This window comes from Protomyctophum parallelum, assembly GCF_964188405.1.
Source record: "Protomyctophum parallelum genome assembly, chromosome: 15".
Lineage (NCBI taxonomy): Eukaryota > Metazoa > Chordata > Actinopteri > Myctophiformes > Myctophidae > Protomyctophum > Protomyctophum parallelum.
In genome coordinates, this window is record NC_139710.1 from 5420393 (window position 1) to 5439265 (window position 18873).

At 41.9% G+C, this 18873-nt stretch overlaps 1 protein-coding gene across 1 annotated transcript; it reads right to left on the reverse strand.

Annotated features, from left to right (window-relative positions):
* Positions 1-4168: 4168 nt before the first annotated feature.
* arhgap25 (Rho GTPase activating protein 25) lies at positions 4169-18775 on the reverse strand. The gene is made up of 12 exons (XM_083783830.1): positions 18644-18775; positions 14108-14310; positions 13073-13160; positions 12405-12518; positions 11917-12121; positions 10287-10419; positions 10068-10141; positions 9220-9341; positions 8684-8841; positions 5092-5654; positions 4635-4862; positions 4169-4557 (listed from the first exon to the last, which is right to left on the reverse strand). Exons 1-11 carry the CDS (start codon positions 18729-18731, stop codon positions 4703-4705), a joined length of 1908 nt encoding a protein of 635 aa, XP_083639956.1. The 5' UTR covers positions 18732-18775; the 3' UTR covers positions 4169-4557; positions 4635-4702.
* Between the last annotated feature and the right edge of the window lie 98 nt (positions 18776-18873).

An 18873-nucleotide genomic window follows, 5' to 3' on the forward strand; every position in this document is an offset into this window, starting at 1 on the left:
ACTTTTTTTGAGGGCCACTAGTCCCTCCTACAGTATGTCCAGCTTTCCGGGTTTGTGTAAAGTAACACAAACATTGAAGACAAAAGTGAAGACAGTGGTCCGGGCGGCTAGTGTACCGGTCCGGGCACCTAGTAAAATAATTGTTTTACTAGGAGTTCCCGGGTTGTCCAGTCCTTCTGCAGCACTTCCCATGGGAGTGTTTCCCTGAGATATGGCCTCATGTATGATGATAAGAGTGCCCCTCACTTCACACAGGTGTGATGTTTGAGGGGCACTAGCCCCTCCTATATACAGCTTTTGTCCCCACACGTCTCAATATTTGCCATTGACAATGAAAGGAGAAATTGGGTCAAATGTCCACCAAATATGACGTAAATCTTGTCCCCACACGTCTCATATTTGCCATTGACAATGAAAGGAGAAATTGGGTCAAATGTCCGCCACATACAGTATGATGTAAATCTTGTCCCCACGCGTCTCATATTTGCCATTGACAATGAAAGGAGAAATTAGGTCAAATGTCCGCCAAATATGACATAAATTTGTACGATGACAAGAGCGCTCCTCACTTCACACGGGTGTGATTTTTTCTTTCTACCTTACTTATACATATTATACGCTTATGGTGTCTCTCCCAACCTGCTCCACAGGTGATGACCCCAGACCCCCAAGCTCAGCTTCTTCTCAGCCCTGAGTCCATTCTCCTGGTTGGTGCCATTGATACTGTGAGTACTGACCAGCTAGACAGGATGGATGGAGATGACTAGAGGTGCCGCAAAAACGGATCAAGGTAGGAACTGTTTGTTTGCTTCTTTGCTGCTGCTGCTTGTGTTGTATGCTGTGTGTATACTAGTGTGATTCAAGTAGGTACCATTAGTCATTTTGGGACCCAATGACTGGGTGGCAATGAAACATGTTCAGTAACTGTTTCTGGCTCTGGAATTTAATGCTAATCTACAGTTTGTATGTTGTGTCTGCTGTTGAATAGTATGTGTATGTGGCTCTTGATCACTTCAATTCACATACTACTGTATGAGTGAATTTGCTATTTCCTTTTTGTTCGAGCTAGAGGTTTTGGGCTTCATAATAATTGAAGACTGATAAACAGTAGGTTATGTGTGTTGTGTTGTGGTTCGTTGTGAGTTGTTGTGACACTGACAGGCTGTACAGTGTATAGCAAAGAATGTCACCATTGTAGGCCTATTTTCTCTCTCTCTCTCTCTCTCTCTCTCTCTCTTGACATTCCAACTGATCCAATAAAGGCCTGATGGAAATCTCCAGTTTAGTTAGCTTTGTGTGACTTTTGCGGTGAAGTGAAAACAAAAAAAAACAAACAACGATAAGGCGGGACCAAGCAGGAAGGCAATAAGAACAATATGCACAATAACTAGCAATAGAAACATGGAAGAACATGTCATTGTAGGGGGCAGGGTTCTTGACCCATTTTGGTGTCAGCATCATGTTATGCTTTAGCTATTTAAAAATAGCAGATCTACAAGCTCATATCGCGCCACCGAGTGGCGCAATACGAGCTTGTAGGTCTGCTATTTTTGAAAAATCGAAGAGCGACTGACATTTTTAGAATCTGATCTCAGGTCAGAATGGGTTCATCAGACCAGTGTGTGTCCGGCGGAAACCTCGTATGAATCTGATCTCAGGTCAGAATGGGTTAAAGACACAAACTTGTGGTCCAAAGGCAAGAGCTCTACCTACTGAGCTATGCAGACAAAATTTTAAACTGCAAAATCATTCAGTGTTTTTGATGACAATTATGTATCCCGGTTTTTGGCATGTCCATTTTCCATTACAGTGTGTTCGCTGTTCAGGTTTTCACGTACAAACTCTTCCACTGGGATTTCAGATAATGTTCCATAGATTGTGTGCAGAGCGTTTCACGCAAATTGCTCAAAAAATCCAGGCTGAAAAATCCGGTATAAACATGATGGATCAACATATGGAATGTCAGAACATCTATATGACATCTATATCCATATATGAAGATCTAAGGGTTTGAGGTCAGATTTGTTGTCCAATATTGATGACATCAGGGATCTCCATATATGGGCTTAACTGCGACAGCAGGTCGCATTTACTATGACATCAGGGCCTGCACATCTCCATCCCTGATGATGTCACATGACACGAGAGCTGACGGGAAATGCACGATTCCATAGTTGACTGCATGCGACCTTTGGTCGCAATCGCCCCTATTCAACCAACTATAATGAGTGAAATATATTATTTTTGCAATGCAATGCAGTTGTTCAGTCTATGGACTTTGAGGATATTACAGTTTGTTTAGAGCACTTTAGAGAGCACTTTAGAGCCAGCCAAGTCTATGGACTTGGTTAATGTTTGTTTAGTGCACTACATTTCGTCATGTATGTTTGTATGTATGTAGGCAATGAGGTGCAGCAGTGAGGTATAGAAGCACAATATTGTTGCGGGATTGAATACTGGCTTGTAGCTGCATCCAAAAGTGTTGCTATACCCTCAAGCAGATGTTCTTCCCAGACAGTGGCTCCGGTGTGGGGAATGGGGATGGCTGAGTTATCACATGTGCAACGATTAGCTCGATGCACAATAGGTATGCAGTCCCACCTATTACAGTTAGTTGACTCATTCACTCAATCATTCATTACTCATTACCCATACCATATTGTATTCATATAGCATGTTAATTAATATAGTTCATAATTACAAATAAATACGCTTCCATCCAGTCTTCATCTGATCAAACTTTCCAATAAAGTTTGGACTAAACTGAACTTTATTGCATTTTGCATTTTCGTGTTGCAAACATGACCATACAATTTCTAACAGAAAATGGGCACTAGCCCCTCCTATGCCCAGCTTTGTGTGTTTGTCTGTACCCCATAGTGATGATTTGATTAGCTGAGCATGGAATGTGATGATAAAAAATGAGGACAGAAAAGCGAGGACGCCAAAAGTGATTGGCCGGAATGTGATGATGTATGATGATCATGGTCATACCAAAGATTGTAAAAATGGGACCCAGTGCCTCCCTGCTTGACACTCAGCATCAAAGGGTTGGATTGGGGGTCAAATCTACTAATCAAATGATTCCCGAGCGCGGCGCACGCTGCAGCTCACCGCTACTTGGCTGCGGCTCACCGCTCCAAGAGATGGGTCAAATGTGGAGAACAAATTTCTCTGCGGTAACGTGTGTGACAAATCGTATGACTTTGACTTTGATGTATGATGATAAGAGCGCCCCTCACTTGACTTCACGTGAGTGTGATTCTTTTACAGGATGGCAGTAGTCCATAAATATTTCTAAAATATCCAATCCAATCCATAAGTATAATTTTCAAACTGGTGTTAGATTTGTTTGCTAATGCATCACTCCTTTTGTAATTGGAAGCATAACATAATAAAAATAGGGAACAAAATAAAATGTTGACATCAAACTGACCAAAAAAGGACAAAACCCTTGGCAAAACCCTTGCAGTTTGGACATAGCAACATACAGTACGTTCATTTCTGCGATTGTACTAAAGATGTGTATCAGTATCAGCTAGAGCTTAATACAGTATTTGGTGTTGGTAACTGTCACGGGGCAACCCGTGCCCGATATACAAAGACACTTGAAACTGCTTTCTATAACATATAAGGACTAATGTTTTAAACTTGTGAAAACTGTGTGTTCACTGATTGTTTGCTAATTGTCTCTCCTGCACTGCTGGTGGCATTGCCCTTGATTTAGGAAGGGGCCAAGTGCTATGCAGGGGAGGGGGGTTACTTCTTATGCTAGTATTTGTCATTGAGTGTTCATGCTTATTCATATTTGTTTAATGGTAACACATCTTTAGTATGTTTAGGTTACTTTTATACAAGGGATTATTTATGGCATTATTTATTTATAAGTATTTATTGAAGAAAGGTTGCTAATTGCTCTGTGTCCTGCGGTAGGATCCACCCCTATTTAAGGGAGGCTGCAGGGACAAGTTGTGTTTGCCTAAGTATTTGTTTTGTTGGTCTATTGTTGGCCAGTATTTAGTTGGCCAGTATTTAGTTTGTGTATGTGAATTGCACTGAAGAAAACTGTCTGGAGGTTGGTGGAGGAGTTTGGGGAAAATAAAAGCCCATAACGAACATTTCTGACTGTTCTTGGAGCCTTGGCCGTTCGGGCAACTTCACAGTAACATTTACTTTATTTAAGTCAGTACAGGAGTACAGTCGACATATGTATCACTGAGCTGTGTAATTGTACTCTTATCTGTGTTCTCTAAATAAAGTGTAGGATGGCTTATATGACTACACCTACATTGTTTGTTTTCCTATTGATTGAAGTTATTGCCTAAAAGTGACAATAACCTCTCCATTAATTTTCCTAAAACATCATGCAGCAATTTTGGTACAAATTTTCAAAGTAGTTAATAATTTCCCTAGAAATATTGCTAAAGTAGAATGACAGTATCCTCCTAATCAGTCCTCACAACGCGTTTTAACACCATAACAAATCTACATTCCTACTTCTGCCACAGTCCTTGACTTTGTTTAAAGATCTCAAGACGAGAAGGTTCAACAATTTGTCTGTTCTCATGCACTCTTGAGTTAGAGCAGTATCTCACATAATCATGAATGAAACATCCCACAAGAAGGATGCACACATCCGTGTGGGTCCAATGTGTCCTTTCTAGCTGGGGGCTCATTGTTCTCTGGTAAGAAATTCATGGATCTATTTATCCAGCTCCCGGTTGCGGCTCTGGGCCTCGTCACGGCTCCGCTCCACGTTCCTCAGGCGGATCTCCAGTGCAGCCCTGTGGCGATGCTCACTCTCCAGGGCTGACCTCAGCTCAGCTACAGTGGCAGTTAGCTCCTTGTTCTTCTGCTGCAGACTACAGTACAAGAACAAAGAAAGGAAGAGGAGTTCTGAACATGTTGTATATGACTTAAACATTTTGACCAGCCCAAGCTGTAACACCTTGAGTGTCAATGTAACTATGTGACTGTGGGTGTCAAAAGCGACCCATAATGGACCTCTATGAACACTAACTGTGTAAGTTGCAAAACACACAAAAGAAAAAAGTATTTTCTTTATTCAAATATTACATATATCACACTCACCTGTTAATGAGGTGCTGTGTGTGTTCCTGGCTGTCGTCGTGGCTTTCAGCCTCACTGTCTAACTGAGGAGCTGGCTTGTTGACTGGCAGGGTCTCGGTATGCTGCGACTGTATCTCAGTGGACACAGCAGTATCACCAACCACTTTAGGCAACCCTTCGGCACAAGAAGCCGTGGCGTCACTTCCTCTGCGGACCATGTGCCTGTCCTTTCCTTCCTTGGCAGTGGTCTTCAGACTAGGACCCCCAAACAGCGAAGACCTCTGGAGGTCCAGGATCTTGAAGATGTCTTCTGAGAATGTCTCATTCTTCTCCTCTATACTTTCCTGGATCCGGCTCCAGCGGTTCAGAGCTTCAACCTTAGCCACGATGCCAGTGGTGGGGCAGTTGAAGGTGGGCAAGGTCTGAGTGCGCTTGCGGATGCTCCCAAATAATGACCAGCGATCAGAGGGAGGTGCAGAGAGTTCCTGAGGGACGGCAGAGAAGTTGCTGTCTACTACCTCTGGGTCTGGACTGTCATTGTCCTCCTCTTCCTCAGGAGACTCGGATGTAGAGGCATCACACAGCTAAAATAGACAGGGGTAATACTGATTTAAACTGTTATGTACCATGACCAGCTCAGTGGCTTTGTGGGTATTACCCTCACTTACATCAATAAGTAAGTAAGCAAGCACCGCTTTCTTTGTTATTTTGACCTGGTCCTCCATATTTGTGAATCTACAGTTAAACTCAGAATATTCTATTTTGACTCATACAGAAGATACATGGAAGTTGCTTATGCTCCATATGAAGAGACATAATTATGTCCATTTTGAAAATAAACTTGCATGTATTGAACTGGAATACACCTTACTAAAAACACATAGTATCATAGTAATGCAGAACAATTGAAAACGCATAACAACAGGGAGGAGATCCAGCATCTGTCGCCGTGGTGTGCCGACAACAACCTGGCGTTGAACACCAAGAAGACCAAGGAGCTCATTGTGGACTTTAGGAGGACTAGGGCTGTCACTCACGCTCCCATTCACATCAATGGAGCGGAGGTCGAACGGGTCCCCAGCTTTAAATTCCTGGGGGTCCACAGGACCTCTCCTGGACCCTCAACACTGCGTCTCTGGTCAAGAAGGCTCACCAGCGTCTCTTCTTTTTGAGGAGACTGATGAAAGTACACCTATCTCCTCAGATACTGGGGAACTTCTACCGTTGTGCCATCGAGAGCATCCTCACGTACTGCACCACGGTCTGGTACGGAAACTGTACAGCCTCTGACCGGAAGCTACTGCAGAGGGTGTTGAAAACTGCCCAACACATCACCGGAACATCTCTCCCTGTCATTAAGTCCATCTATGACAGTCGGTGCCTGAGGAAGGCTCATAACATCATAAAAGACCCCTCTCACCCCAACCACAGTCTGTTTGCCCTCCTCCCCTCTGGGAGACGTTTTAGGAACCTTGGTTCCAAGTCCAGCAGACTTAGGAACAGCTTCTTCCCCTCCACTGTCATCTACCTAAATTCCTCATCCACTCCTCTGCCCCTCTCCAGTGTCAGCCCCCCCTCCCCCCAACCCATCCACCATCCCTGTTGTATCTGGGACTCTGGACAACAGAGTATAGTCTAGCACTTTGTGCTTTGGGCCATGTGCAATAAGGGCTATGTGAAATGTGGACATATCAATGTCTTTTCTTCCTGCTCATATCCTTATTTATTTATTTAAATGACTACTGCTCAGCCCATATCTGCTTTTACTACTTGTACTTATTAATGTATCCTCCTTGTTTGTTGACATGTTTGTAGTTGCACTATTGGTGAGATGCGAAAATACTTTTCGCTGTACTATACTTGTACTGTACATTGAGAATAAATTGAATCTCATCTCAATGGGGCTTCTACAGTGGCACAATACGTCACGTCACTCTATAAAGTATGGCACATAGAAGCATTCAGCAATAATACTACAAGTAAGTATTTCATACTATAATCATTTCATTCTATAAGTAACTAGAAAAAGTGCCCTTCTGGGCACAGGTCTCCACCAGGTTATCCACAGATCCGTGCAGTTAGAGGTAAAAACACTTTTCGGCCAGTTATAGCGCCACCTTGAGGCTGAGTTGAAATTGTTCATGTGGCATTTTGTCCTCGGCCTAGTGGGAATGTGGGTGCACAATTTCACGGAAATCACGCGATGTGTTCATGATTTGCAGCATTTTGTTTGAAACTGAGCACTCCTGTGAACTTTGGAAGCCAATCTTAACCAATCAGGATGGAGTGTGAGAAATATGAAAGACCGGTTTGGTTGAATGGCTCTAGAGAGACTGTGTACCAATTTGCGTGATGTTTGGACAAAATCTGTAGGTGTGCTGTGCAAAAACCTGTTTTGCACAAAGCGGCCTCCTGGTGGCGCTATAACAGGCCGTTCTGGAAAGTTTGGGGCAGAGGTTCATGGTTGGCATCCAGGGAGTGTGTGTGGAAAATTTGGCATCGACCGGGTTAACGGTGGCTGAGATTAGCTGGTCACGGACGGACACACGGACACACGGACACACGGACACACGGACGGACGGAGTGCAAAACATACTCTCCCCATGCCTTCGGCTGGTGGAGACAATTATTTGGAATGATATAAGAAGGAGGTACCTAGCTAACACTGGCTCAAGTTTGACATAGCTGAGAAGAGATGAAGTTCGCACACCAGGGCGAGAGCGCCAAACTTTATTTCATATAGAGATACAGTATCAATATACAGTATCTCTACATGAAATAAAGTTTGGAGCTCAAGACCTGGTGTGCGAACTTCATCTCCTCTCACCTGTACGTATTTTGGTTCAGCCCCCGTAGAACTTTTTGAGATGTGCGTGCTTTCCTGCTGGATCATTTCTAGTTCACATAGCTCCCTCCCCCTAGAACCTAAGGAAAGGTACAGATCCCACAAGGTCCACAAACAGGCCTAATCTCTACTGATTTATTACGAGCACCGAAGTCCTGACGTAACTCGCTCATCCCTTCGATTCCCCTGGTTCGCGGAAATAATTTCTCTATGGAGAATAACATGGGGTGATCTTAATATCGTCTACTATAAGCGTTGTGGTCCAAAAATAAACAAGCTGTCTCTGCGTTATTGTCAGGGAGGTGTCTCTGTATCGTTTGCAACAGTCAGTCACTCATATATGATACAGTCTGCTTCTAGCGAAAATGTAACTAATTCAGTAGCAGTAACATTAGCGTTTTCTCTCAGTCAGTTGATTCTTCATATCCATATGAGTGAAGCGGCCGGGATGACATGTTCATTTTTTCAAACACAGTTCTTATATGAAGCAATCTAAAAATCCTCCTATGGCGATTTCAATGCAACTAAAAAAATACATGAACCTGGGGACTGACGCCCTCTACTGAAAGTGACGTCAGACTTCGGTGCTCTATACTTATGCAAGATAGACAAAGTATAACGCACGAAGTCTACAATGGCTATCACATACAAAGTATAAGGCAGTAAGTCTACAATGGCTATCACGTACAAACAGTAATTCATAGTACAAAGACAAAGGCATGAAAGGGAAATTTCAATTGGCAATGAACTACTGCAGATGTTCCTAACCTCAGCTGACTCCCAGCCCACGAAGTTGCGAGGGGCGCTGCTCTTTTTCTTTTTTGTCTTCATGGTAGGCGTAGATGGACGTACATCCTTGGCGGGAGGAAACAGAGCCTGGTGCTGTCTGATCAACGTTGTCATCAGTTTCTGTATCTGAGGTGTTGCTGGAAGGTAGTTAAAAAGCCTTCTGAACATCAATCTCCTCAATCTGGACAGTAGATTTAATTTCTTTTAAATCACACCTGTGTGGGGCGCTAATATATTAAAGTAACTCATGTTGATTAGGTGATGTAATGGTGATGTAAAACAAATGGTGCCAACACAAACATTAAATGCCATTAACAATAAAGAGACAATATGATGTAATGAGGCAAATTTTCCCTTCATTGTCAATTGTGTTTACAAAACAACATTGTGAACTAAAGACAGCCATTAAACCTGTATAAGAAGATACTCAAAAAGGACTCCCTGATAACCCCACTGTGTGTTATAATTTAAACACTGTACGGAAATTGTACAGGCCTCTATTCCATTGACCTCACCCTTCATCATAGTTTCCGGGTCTTCTATCTGAGGTTTCAGTAAGTTGATCCCCATCACCGTAGCCAGGTTCTCCACACTCATTTTATTCACATTGCTGTTCTGTTGCACCTCGTATAGAAACCTGTAACATAAAGGTAGACTGTTATTGTTTCTGCCAGGCACAGGCTGGGAGGGAGAGATTATGTTTTTGCCCCCGTCCATGTCCGTCTGTGTCCATGTGTCTACTCTCTGTGCATAGCTAATCTTGGACACTGCTGGAGCCATTGACATCAAACATTGCACGCACTCCCAGTAGGTCAAGGAAGAGGAAGACACTAGTCTAGATCATATAGCCTCATGATGGTGCTATTTAGGCCGCTTTGTATTTTGCCCTATAACTCTTCAACTGTGATTCCAAAGTTTGTAGGACAGAGGGGCCTGTGATTCCAAAGTTTGTAGGACAGAGGGGCCTATCTTACATGAACTCAGTGACCTACACATTAGGCTAGTGTGTAGGTCATGACCTACACATTAGGCTAGTGTGTAGGTCATGACCTACACATTAGGCTAGTGTTTAGGTCATGACCTACACATTAGGCTAGTGTGTAGGTCATGACCTACACATTAGGCTAGTGTGTAGGTCATGACCTACACATTAGGCTAGTGTTTAGGTCATGACCTACACATTAGGCTAGTGTTTAGGTCATGGCCTACACATTAGGCTAGTGTGTAGGTCATGACCTACACATTAGGCTAATGTTTAGGCTTTCAAATACTTACTGTAACTGTAAATTCAGTACAAGATTAAAACAAACATTTTGCTCCCTTGTAACTGGTATTATAATCAGCTGCAGGTGTTAGTACTCACCTGCAGATATAACTGAGAAGGTTGTAGTTAATCCTGGGAAGAATAGCAATTTGTTTTTCCAACGGTTCTAGACCCTGAGAGGACAGGAGAGTGCAGTGTACTGTAAATACTGTCGATCACACTGTCGATTTCAGCATATAAATAAAAGGTCACATTTTATAACTTTCAGTAGTACCAGAATTTTTACTTGTTTGTTAAAAGAAAACAATGTGACTGTACTTTTGCCCTTCCGGGGTTCAGCTTGTGAGTGCAGTCCAGGCAGTCTTGGTACTGAGTCCAGGGCACCACTGGCTCAGGCAGCTCTCGCAGATACAGCTTGAGTAGAGATGCCACCGCGTGGACATCTGTGTCACTGCAGGAACCAAAACCAGACCAACAATCAACTCTCAAACACAGAATCAGCTTTGGGACATTATGCTGTGGCAGTCCAGCCAGTGAGTCCACCCTCACATGATTACTACATATTTACCAACGACGTACATGAACGTACATGGTACACAGAACCCACATAGTGCAATAGGATATTGCTGAAAACACACTCATATGGTGAGTTTTCAGACAAACTGTTGATTTGATCCAAATGGACAGTTTAAATAAAGTGATATGGTTGAAGAAAACTGAAGCAGCTCTTGAGTAATGCAGACGTCCACACAGGATGTGGCGAAAGCAGCAGAACACAACAGCATATAGACAAATTCAGAAACGGGTCTCATGGTCGCAGCTTACGTATTTCCTGTAGGCGGACTCGACATACAGTAGCTGCGGGGTTTAAACCCTCACCAGGCGCACCTCTTCTACAGTGAACAGTAGAATGACTGATGTTAGTCTGCCTCAAACGTCACTCTTTTACCTGCTTTTTACTAACACTAACATTACAAAGATGCCCAGAACATCGAGATGAACCTGTTTCGTTTATGGCTGCTCCAACAGTAGTAGCAACATAAAAAAAAAACGGAATGTGAAAATATCCACTACGGGGGTCTGAGACCAGAGCCATTGAGTAATGGTTGAGACAAAGCAGTGAAAGGCCCTGAAAGATACATAACGTCAGTCTTACCCAATACCCAATCTTTCTGTTTTATGAACACAAGGCTGCTGTACTTTATACCTCATACTTTAAATGCTTAGTATGAGGTATAAAGTACAGCAGAAAAAATAGAGTCTGCAACACTGGTATGAAAAACTCAGCTCCACTGGTTTATTTGATTCAACGTTTCGATATTTTTTTCTATTGTACTGCCTTTTGTCTAGCACCTGGGCTAGAGTGGAGGTGCATGCTCTATTTCCTTTATAAAGTACAGCAGCCATGTGTTAAAAATTGTTTCAGAGAATGTCTTCAGTCCATCCATGTCTTCATCATGTGAAGATTAGCTTCACAATAATAATTAGGACATTTGTCTGGACATTTAATTCTTGGTGTTTTTGAGCTGGCGTAATAATCTTGGAAATCAAATGTTTAATTCCACAGGTTAGATCAATTTTAGTATCTAGAAATTAGTAAATTGTGTTAACAGTTCCTAGACTTGACTACCCCCTGCTCAATATTTGACACACAGAAATGCCTATCTTTAAAATGTCATAATTTAAATATTATATAACTAAACCAATGCTTAATTGTCGGCCCTGTTCTTTTTTCCATCTACAACAAATGTCTCTTCAAAAATAACTATCTATATAAGCTCATAATATGTCACATTGTAATGCATTGCAAGCTTGAAGATCTGCTATTTTTGCCAAATGTTCCCAGAATCCCCAAATAGTGGTTGAATGATGTACTTCATCAGACTAGTAGGAAAGCATTCAACGCAAGCCATACCTACATTGGCAAACTTATCTAGGATTCCGTTACCTGGGAAATGAGGGTCTCTCTCCTGCATCAAAGGCATCTCTGAACTGTTTGACAGTGTTTTCCTGACCAGGGAGACGAAAGATTCCTTCCTCATCGAGGCCGTGTTCTCTGATGAACTCGGCACACTTCTGCACGAGAATGGGTACCATGTGAGGTCCAACACGCCGTTCGTACATGACCGTGTCGGCAAGGCTCTTTCCAAACACTGCGGAGGGTGAGATGGGTGAGAAGACGATTCGGTTGATTTTAACTGATTGCGTCCTCTGTATAAAATCAGCATGTTCCCATGATATAAAAATTATATTGTTCATGGATTGCAACAGTGAACCACAAATTGGAATTGCCCGTTGAGGGGCCTGAAACATATTATAAACTCTGCAGCTTTCTCAATCCTCAGTCCTGACGGCTGCAACCCACATGTTAGGCCAACCAGTCTTTTGGAAATATGTGTGTCATATGTATGTATCATTTCCTTAAAAATAAAGTACCTCCACTAGTTTGTACTCCAATGGCCCTGCGTAGAGAACGCACCCATTCGTCCATGTCCGTCTGAGAGCTGGCCATAAACACATAAGGACGGCGTACTCTGTCTCCATGACTACCTGTAAGAAGACACACGACAAGATGGATCTGCCTGGTGGAGATGACAGTTGTTCACAAACCTTTTTAATTTCAAGGACCCTTAGTTTGGTATGTGTTACGCGATGGCCCCATAACTCTGAGAGTGTATCAATGGAACCAAATGGTTCTATTTTCAGAGTTACTGTCAGAGTTACTAACCCCTGGAACCCCCCCCCCCCCCCCCCAATGACCCCTGGGGATCCTTGAACCCCACTTTGAGAACCACTACAGTTTGTGTGTGTGTGTGTTAATTCTAATTAACGGAGCTCTACACTACGCACGTGCATGAACACGCATGCATGCACGCATGTGCACGAACGCGCACGCATGGAAGTGGGCATGGAAGTGAACGAGTGTCACTCGCTGCTGAAGTGCCCTTGAGCGTTACTGTGCGTTACTGTGCGTGTGTGCGCGTTCGTGCACGTGTGCGGTGTAGAGCTGCGTTTGTCCGTTAAATGGAATTGTATTTCGAGTAGTGCTCGCCGAAAATGAGTGACAGTGTAGTGCACATTAGACCTAAATCCTCTTTGCTTACGTGGTGTAATCTCAAAGAGGTATTTCCCAGGGTCATCTGGGTTTGGAGGCAGCTCGCTGACTTTGCTGAACCTCAGCTGAATGATTCCCTGCATGGGTAAACAACACACGCATGCACACATAGACATATACGTGACTCCAATGACTCCACACATCACTATATGACCATCCACGCAGTACATACAAGCCAGTACTCTATGGTTTTTAAACATGCAGCATGTTATGGCTGCAGGTGAGATTCAACTAAACTAAACCAATCCAACAAACAAAAATAAAAATAAATACAACCAACTAAACTTAAATAAAAGCTAATTAAAGATGGAGTGCCGTGATTTTCTTCCACCCTAAAACATGATCATCAGGTCTTGTTATATAAGGAGGTATAACTTTTTCAAAAAAGTGTACAGTATTTGTTAAAATGTTGTTTTTATGTGGGCCTGGTTTGCATGAACTGAAGCCGCACCATAGCTGTATTTGGTTTGTATGATATTCACTATATTACTGTTTATTTCATTGGTCCGTTTGACTGTCAAGGGTTCAGCCTCCAGGAAGAAACCCTAAATACAAAGTTAAAGGTATATTCAGTGATTTCACTCAAAAAACCTTAGGTTTCGTTTTTGGCTGGGACCTAAGCCTTTCATCCAATCAGGATAGAGAGCCAAAAACGAAACCTAAGGTTTTTTGACCCCCAGGGGTTAACTGGGGACAGGGAGGAACTCCTTATATGGTCAGCACACTCTATAGTAGAGAGGATTATCACAACAAAACAAAAAAATAAGTGATATTTGAATTAAGTGAAATCACTGAATATACCTTTAATACACCATTGCACATAAAAATGACTCCAGGGTGTCTTTTGAAGTACTGTCACCAGCTCATAGACACATGAAAAACTGGAAAAATTGTGGCACTCCATCTTTAAGTCAACCCAACCAACAAAACTAAAACGAAATACAACCAACTAAACTAAACCAGCCAAACTCAAACCAAATACAACCCAATGAACTAAACTGAAATCAAACCAACTGTGTGTTACCTGTACAGTGGTCTCCTTGTCGTCTTTGTGGTAGGTGAGTGTGCTCCCTCTCAGGACAAAGTATCGCTGCTGCCAATTCTTTACTATGTTTCTCTGTTGTTTCTTCAACCAACCAGCCTTCAGAGGCCGTTCCATTGACCTGGAAGAGCGTGGAGAACTTGAGCCTGGGCTCCCCTCACCTGGCATCACACTCCTGGACCGTCCTGCAAAGATAGCACACATAATGGTTAATATATGTGTTTATATCTCCGGGATTTGAGCCCAGATCCGCCACATGGGATACCAAACATCCTCCTTGCATCCAAAGGTGAATTCCCCCATGCATGGCCAAGGGAGAGTTTAGGCGTCTACTCTGGTCTTCTGACATGGCTACTCTGATACGTTAAGGACAGTCTATTGTTTAACATGGCCAGCTACGTTAGCCTGTAGGTGGCCAGGCATACATCCAGTCCAGTGCCTTGTCTCCTGTTCAGCTATTTCATAAACGAGAATGAATACGAAGTTAGATTGATTGCCAACTCCTTAAAGGACAACTTTAGTTTTTTTCAACCAAGGTTCATGTTTTAGGTTGTTATTAGAGAAAGTAAAAGATGAGTGTTAATTTTTTTTCATTTGCTGCTTTCTTTCGTTTTAGGGATTTTAGCTGTTTTTGACAGGGGGGGCGGGGGCATTCGAGCATGGGGCTAAATATGTATTTTTTTTACAAAATGTTATGGTGATTTATTATTTTATTATTTACTATAGTCCTAATAAACCCCAGGAAATTACATCTGGCCACAGAAGATCACAGGATCTACTGAATGTGAAGGTAGCCTACTGGGGGAAGGCTTATACTGTGTGTATAGGCTCAATATGTCAGTTTGTCACATTCAATAGATCCTGTGATATTTTGTGGCCAAATGTAATTTCTTGGGGTCTAGTAGGACTATAGTAAATAATAAAAAAATAAATCACCATACAATTCTGTAAAAAAATACATATTTAGCCCCATGCTCGAATGCCCCCACCCCCCTGTCAAAAACAGCTAAAATCCCTAAAACGAAAGAAAGCAGAAAATGAAAGAAAATTTACATTCACCTTTTAGTTTCTCTAATAACAACATAAAACATGAACCTTGGTTGAAAAAAACTAAAGTTGTCCTTTAAGCCAAATTTATATTCCGTAGTAGGTCAGTGTCGCTTGCCAAAAATAACATATTTTCAAGCTCCAGAAAAAACCCACTCCAAAAACATACCAACCAAAAAACATGACCAAAGTGCAGTATGCCACGATTATAGAACACAACTGAACCAAAGTATTGTCACCAGCCTCAGCTTCAACCTCCATCTCTGAAGATTGGAGATGTAGGTGTACACGAACTATTATGACCCACTGATGCAGGGTGGGTGTTTATGGGTTTGTGCTTTTGTTCTGAGCAGTAGTCTTGAGAGAAAACTTCTAGCTACCATTTGGCTTGACACGTTTCCTGTGTAAGGTGCACACTGTAAGATTACAGCAGTGATTGTTCCACAGACATGAAATTATGATATACTAGTGAGTTACAAATAGACTACATGCTGCCCAAGGAAGGACAGGACTCTACTCTGAAATGTGTTGCCTGTTTTGCAGCCTGTACTGTATGTTGACAGCCTTCTGGTGTTCCTAGCTTTAAAAACCTTGACCTTGTTACAAATAGACTGACAGTTTAAGGGGGAAAGGTCATCATGATAACGTCTCAACTGCAACAAGTCAGGTGTCTGGAGTGAGTCTACTTGTATACTGTAAGTAGAGCCTTTCTTGGATGTTGTTGAATGTGTAGTTCTGAGCTGCAGTGTAGACATATCTGTACTTTATGGGAAAATATATTTTACATAAAACAAATGGGAAAGATATGCTAGTAGTTTTATTTCTTGGAAGGTAATTGCTTTCACCTGGTTTACTACAAGCAGTGCTACTGAAGTAATAATATACAATAATAATAAAGTAATAAACTAGCTACTAATAGCAGTGGGCTACATTAAGAACTGACAGCACATAAACACATCTATGCCTTCTTTTAAACTAGGTTAAACACAAGCTACAATCAGAAACTCATCTAAGATTCAGACCTCAACCCACCAACAACATGCTATTGCTTCTGTCCACACTGGGTTGAGTGCAGTGTGCGCCGTCTGTCTGTCTGTCTGTCTGTCTGTCTGTCTGTCTGTCTGTCTGTCTGTCTGTCTGTCTGTCTTAGAACACAACCAACTGCAGGGACTTTCTTTTTATGGGGGGGGGGGGGGGGGGGGAACAGAGATGACACAATGATGGAGAGATGAAAGGATTTCAACAGAGGTGTACGTGGCCCAGTTAGGAAGGAGACAGGCTGGAGACATTGAGCGATGTGCAGGGGTGGTAGACCCAGAGAGATGGCGATCAAGTGCAGTCTCTCTGTTGTCCAATTCCCCGTGTCGTGTTAGGCTTTACTGATAGGCCAGATGAGAGAGAAGAAGAGAAAAAGAAGGCCCGGCCTCAGTAAACAGGAAACCGAAGAATCATCGCCGTGGGGACCAGCAACACTTTGAAGGCCCCCCCACCAAGGAGCCTGGCTCTTTTGGTGTACTTTTATTCTGTTAATAACGTCACCCTCCCATTTGATTAGTGGAAAAGTTAAGATGATGCTGAGGAACCTCTGGCTGGGCCACACACTGTGATGGATGTGTCGCCACACCCTGGGCAGAGAAGCCCAACGCTCACAAAAGGCTTTCAAACTGGCTCAGATTCGTGACGAGGCAGAACTCAGCAGCCAGAGTCTCTCCCCATGGCACGTCAAAGACCCTTTGAACACTCGCCATCAAATGAAGCCCTACGTCATGTGCAATGTTATTTTTACGTCAAGCGGAGTCATGTATGCCCTCAATATGGGGTGATTGACGTGTGCAGATTTTCCATAGCATGAATGGGGACAGAGTCAAAGTGCACAGTAAAATATTCAGTGCTCATTTAATAATGTAATTACATTTGTATGATACAATGTATTTGTATTTGTATACAATGTATACAAATAAAATGGGTGAATTAATACTGTGGATCCAGTATCCTACAACGATTCCCATCTTATAGTGATACAGTATAGGATTTGATTATGTAATGTATGTTTGATTTTCACATATATCTGTTGAGCATGTGATTATGTGGTTTATTTATAATTGATACTTTTCTATCCGTTAGAATTTGACAATTCGCTAACACATTTTGTGAATACTAATTTAAAAAAGCAAATACAGAAAATAATCAAAATGACAGACATTTATTTTTTATTAACTTTCATGTATCGACCAAATGTGAACTTCAAGTCTGTAAAAGGTTAACAGGCCAAACGAAATTATGCAGAATTTAACCATGAACACAGAGATCTTTTAACAAAACAATCAATTAGCATTTTAACAGGTGCATTACATTTCCTACAGGCAAACTAATTGATTCTAATTTTTTTGCTAAAACTAACGTTTTGCCTACTGTGTGAGAATACATTTAATATACCGTAGCCTATTTTTGCTAAATATTGCAGAAATATAGCAGAGCTGCAGATATCAGTTTCCTGCTCAAAGCCCACACAATACTGTAACATGCAGTTCCACTGTACAGCAATGCATCTGTAAAACAATGTCATTTTCTACAGCACAATCTTCTAATATCTCACTACAGACGATTGAATTTGACCTTCCAATGTGACGGTCACACTCAGTTTAAGAACTGACACTAAAATCAGTAATGAAATCTATACACAGCGTGTGGTACAGTGTAAATGTAGTGGGCAGCTAGAGCTACTTCCTGACAAAAGGCTCCCAAGTATAATACATATTACATATACAATTATAATATATTTTAAATAATAGGGGTGGGATTGTATAATGCTGCATTGTTCATAAAAAAGCAGAACTATACTGTTGCCTACTGAAGTACTGCTACACATATCCATGTTACCACTGTGTATGACAGTTAATCTGTCATAATGTTGCAATGGGTGTGCCATCTCTCAGCCTGAGAGACAAATAGTATGCAATTGCTCTGAAGCCTTAAACAAACACACTAAGCTCACTGTTAAATGTCTAAAGTTTAAACCATCACTGGGGGCCAGAACATGTATGTCGTATAGGCTATACAGTGCATTAATGCAGTGCAAAATGGTGACTCTCTTCTGCTTCCCTTTAATGAGTATAACGCTTACATAAGTTACATGACAAGCCCTAAATAGAACATATCTGAATCTATACTAACCCACAACGTGCTTTAATAAACTGAAGCTGGAATGTTGAAAGATATTGTTTTCTTTCTTCTTCTTCATTAGCAATGGTTCTCATTTAGCATATACGTGTAATTTTGATTTAATGTTTGTCTACTACTGTGCAGTATTTCTCTTTTCAAATGGCAGTTTTAACAGTAAAATGGTTAATGACAATGTATAATTGTTTATTTTTCTTATGTCACATATATCTCATTGAATGCTTAATGTGAAATGTGAATGCATTCCTCCATCCCAGAGGGCAGATGAAGTCAGTGGATTCATAAGCTTACCTATTCTGGCTGATGTCTCAGCCTTCAGGGTGCTAAAGTCACGAAAGGTCCGAGGTAGTTTGAGAGACATAGTCCTTAATTGCTTCATAGATCAGCATATCATTTAAAACGTTTTACATGGCCAAACATAACTCTCACACACACACACACACACACACACACATGCGCGCGCACACACACACATACTTTACATGCATATCTACATACTCGAACACACTATCATGACAGCA

Excerpts from the sequence above, each read along its gene's own strand:
- arhgap25 (XM_083783830.1), bottom strand. The coding sequence starts at position 18,731 with ATGAAGCAATTAAGGACTATGTCTCTCAAACTACCTCGGACCTTTCGT. Across the intron at positions 13,161-14,107 it reads ACAAGGAGACCACTGTACAG|GGAATCATTCAGCTGAGGTT; the intron begins GTAACACACAGT and ends TTACCCATGCAG. Across the intron at positions 10,420-11,916 it reads GAGAGACCCTCATTTCCCAG|TGACACAGATGTCCACGCGG; the intron begins GTAACGGAATCC and ends TGGTTCCTGCAG.